This window comes from Mastomys coucha, unplaced genomic scaffold (assembly GCF_008632895.1).
Source record: "Mastomys coucha isolate ucsf_1 unplaced genomic scaffold, UCSF_Mcou_1 pScaffold15, whole genome shotgun sequence".
Taxonomy (NCBI): domain Eukaryota; kingdom Metazoa; phylum Chordata; class Mammalia; order Rodentia; family Muridae; genus Mastomys; species Mastomys coucha.
In genome coordinates this window covers 38,920,070-38,922,469 of record NW_022196897.1, presented here as the reverse complement: position 1 = coordinate 38,922,469, position 2,400 = coordinate 38,920,070, and the positions used below count along the sequence as shown (strand labels likewise).

Genomic DNA, 2,400 nt, shown 5'->3' with positions numbered 1-2,400 from the left:
GCACATGGGATGGAAGGACTCACGGACAGTAGCCAGAATCTGTACCATAGAGAGACTGAACTGAGACCAGAGCTGGAGTGAGAAGTTTGGCTGGTGTACCCCAGAAGGACAGTGTTGGGGAGTTTATGTCACTAAAACCAGACTTCAGATTGCTCAGAGAGTCATCTGACAGTGGTTACAAGTATTCATAAGGAAGGACAAGCCAATGCTTTGAATGCTTGGAGAGTATTGCTTAAAGACTATGAGAGTCTCTCTGAGAGAGGAAATGAGACCCTCAGGTGAGGCCAATGCGACTAGAGACCCAGACCACAGAAGTAACAGTAGTAGAGGAGCAAGAAAGAGAGAAGCTGAAATGTGGAAAAATAAACAGTGAGGGATGAGATGAGTGGAGAAGACCGAGCAGAGAGGGAGCCACCAAACCTTACGTGTTCCTGCCATGGGAGGCACTACTCATTGGAGAACAGGTTGTTGATACTGATACCTTGAGAGTAGAGCCACACTTTAACCATGGCCCTTGTCTTATGATCTGGCAGGACGAAGGTCTGAGAACTTTATCTTGAGGGCCTTTCTCATCTTGTGGTTGTTTAATATCAGAATGCTGGAATGCAATGAGATGCCCATGTAGGTTATGGCTTCCCAGGCCCAGTGCCAGGAATTGTGGACATTTACAATGTGTGTAGCAGATATCATAAGGAACAGGAAGTATGATGTATAGAAGATGAGGAAGAAGGTAAGAGACTTCAGAGCCATAGTGTGAGCCTGGGTGCTGTAATCATGAGACCTGGGTCTGTGGTACCTCATCTGTTCCAGATGCCGATACAGTGAGAACATGAGCAAGATGATGGACAGCAGAAACAGGAAGAATGGAACGACCCACATCAGTACTGAATGACAACGAAAATAATACACATAGAATGCCATCGTTCTATAGGAAATGGTATAGTTTTCACAGGCCATCATCTGAAAGGCAATTGTGTTTCCAGTGGCTGAGGAGATGGCTGACAGCCCACCAAGGATCAGGGATCCCAGCAGTAACCTGGGCACTGACCGAGAAATTCTCCATTTTATCCAGAAGAAGATGGGGTGAGAAAATGAAGAGATCTTTACACAGTAGAAGATGGCAAGCCAGGTGGTAAACCAGAAATTGACAGTGTTGATGAAATCCCAGAGGATAAAAAAGTAGTTCTTTAGGGTAAAAAGCATAGCAAAGGTCAAGAAGTTGTTTACGATGGATATTCCATGTAGACAGAACCTGGAGGCAGCTAAGCAAGCCATAATCATGTCACCTGCAGGGAGTCCCTGGCTCCGTACCCATTCCCTGCCCAGCACAGTGGCCATAAATCCATTTTGCAGCAAAGCAGCTAGAGACTGCATACAAAAGATGACCATGAAGATGAATGTACGTGAGAAAGGCATCTTCTTTGGGGAGAATTTGCTTAGACTGACTTGACTCCTATCGCCAAGTCCTGGGACACATCCACAGAGAGAGCAGCATATTTAGCTTGCTGAAACCTCTTCCTGAATTCATGCAAATACACAGGCACCCTTGAGGCTCATGGTTACCAGGAGTTTGGATGGGGATATCTGCTGTCCCCTCTGGCATGGAAATCACTCTCCGTTCAATGACACTGGTGTGTCTCCTTGCAGATGTTGCATTTGCCTGCTCTTCATCAGCATGAGGTGCAGGGAAATGTGAACAGGATCCAAGGGTGATCTAGTACACTCACACCCTGCACATTACTACCTTTCCCATTTTTAGCATTGTAATGAACAGTATATATTTATCATTGCATATTAAATGAGTTTCGCTGTAACATTTCTCTGCATGCATATATGATGCTTTGACCACATCAGCCCTCCTAGGATAACTCTAGGTTACCTCAATTTTTTCTTGTAACCCATCAACCAATTCCAATTTAGTCTGCCTTTATTTTAGCTTACATGGTTGAGAGATAACATTATTATTTTTGGCTTTCTGTGTCTTGATTACTTTATAGGATCTATAATTTATCCTATTTTTTATACAAATAGCATCACTTTATTTTGCTATTATAGTCCAGTATATGTGTGTGTGTGTTTGTGTGTGTGTGTGTTTGTGTGTGGTATCTTTCAGTCTGTCTGTCTATCTCTATCTATCTATCTATCTATCTATCTATCTATCTATCTATCTATCTATCTACCTATCTATCTACCTATCTATCTACATATCTATCTACATATCTACCTATCTATCTACCTATCTATCTACCATCATCTGCCATCTCTCTATATAACTATATTGTTTCTATCTTTAGATGAACACTGAGGCAGATTCTGAAGTTCAGCTATTGTAAATCATATGTAAATGAATATGTAAGGATCTGTTACCTATGCTGACTTCATCTTTCTTGATCATAATCC

At 42.3% G+C, this 2,400-nt stretch overlaps 1 protein-coding gene across 1 annotated transcript; it reads right to left on the bottom strand.

Moving 5' to 3' along the window:
• Positions 1-519: 519 nt before the first annotated feature.
• On the bottom strand, positions 520-1,416 carry LOC116091982 (taste receptor type 2 member 134). The gene has a single exon (XM_031373378.1). The coding sequence runs from the start codon at positions 1,414-1,416 to the stop codon at positions 520-522; it is 897 nt and encodes a 298-aa protein (XP_031229238.1).
• Positions 1,417-2,400: the final 984 nt, after the last annotated feature.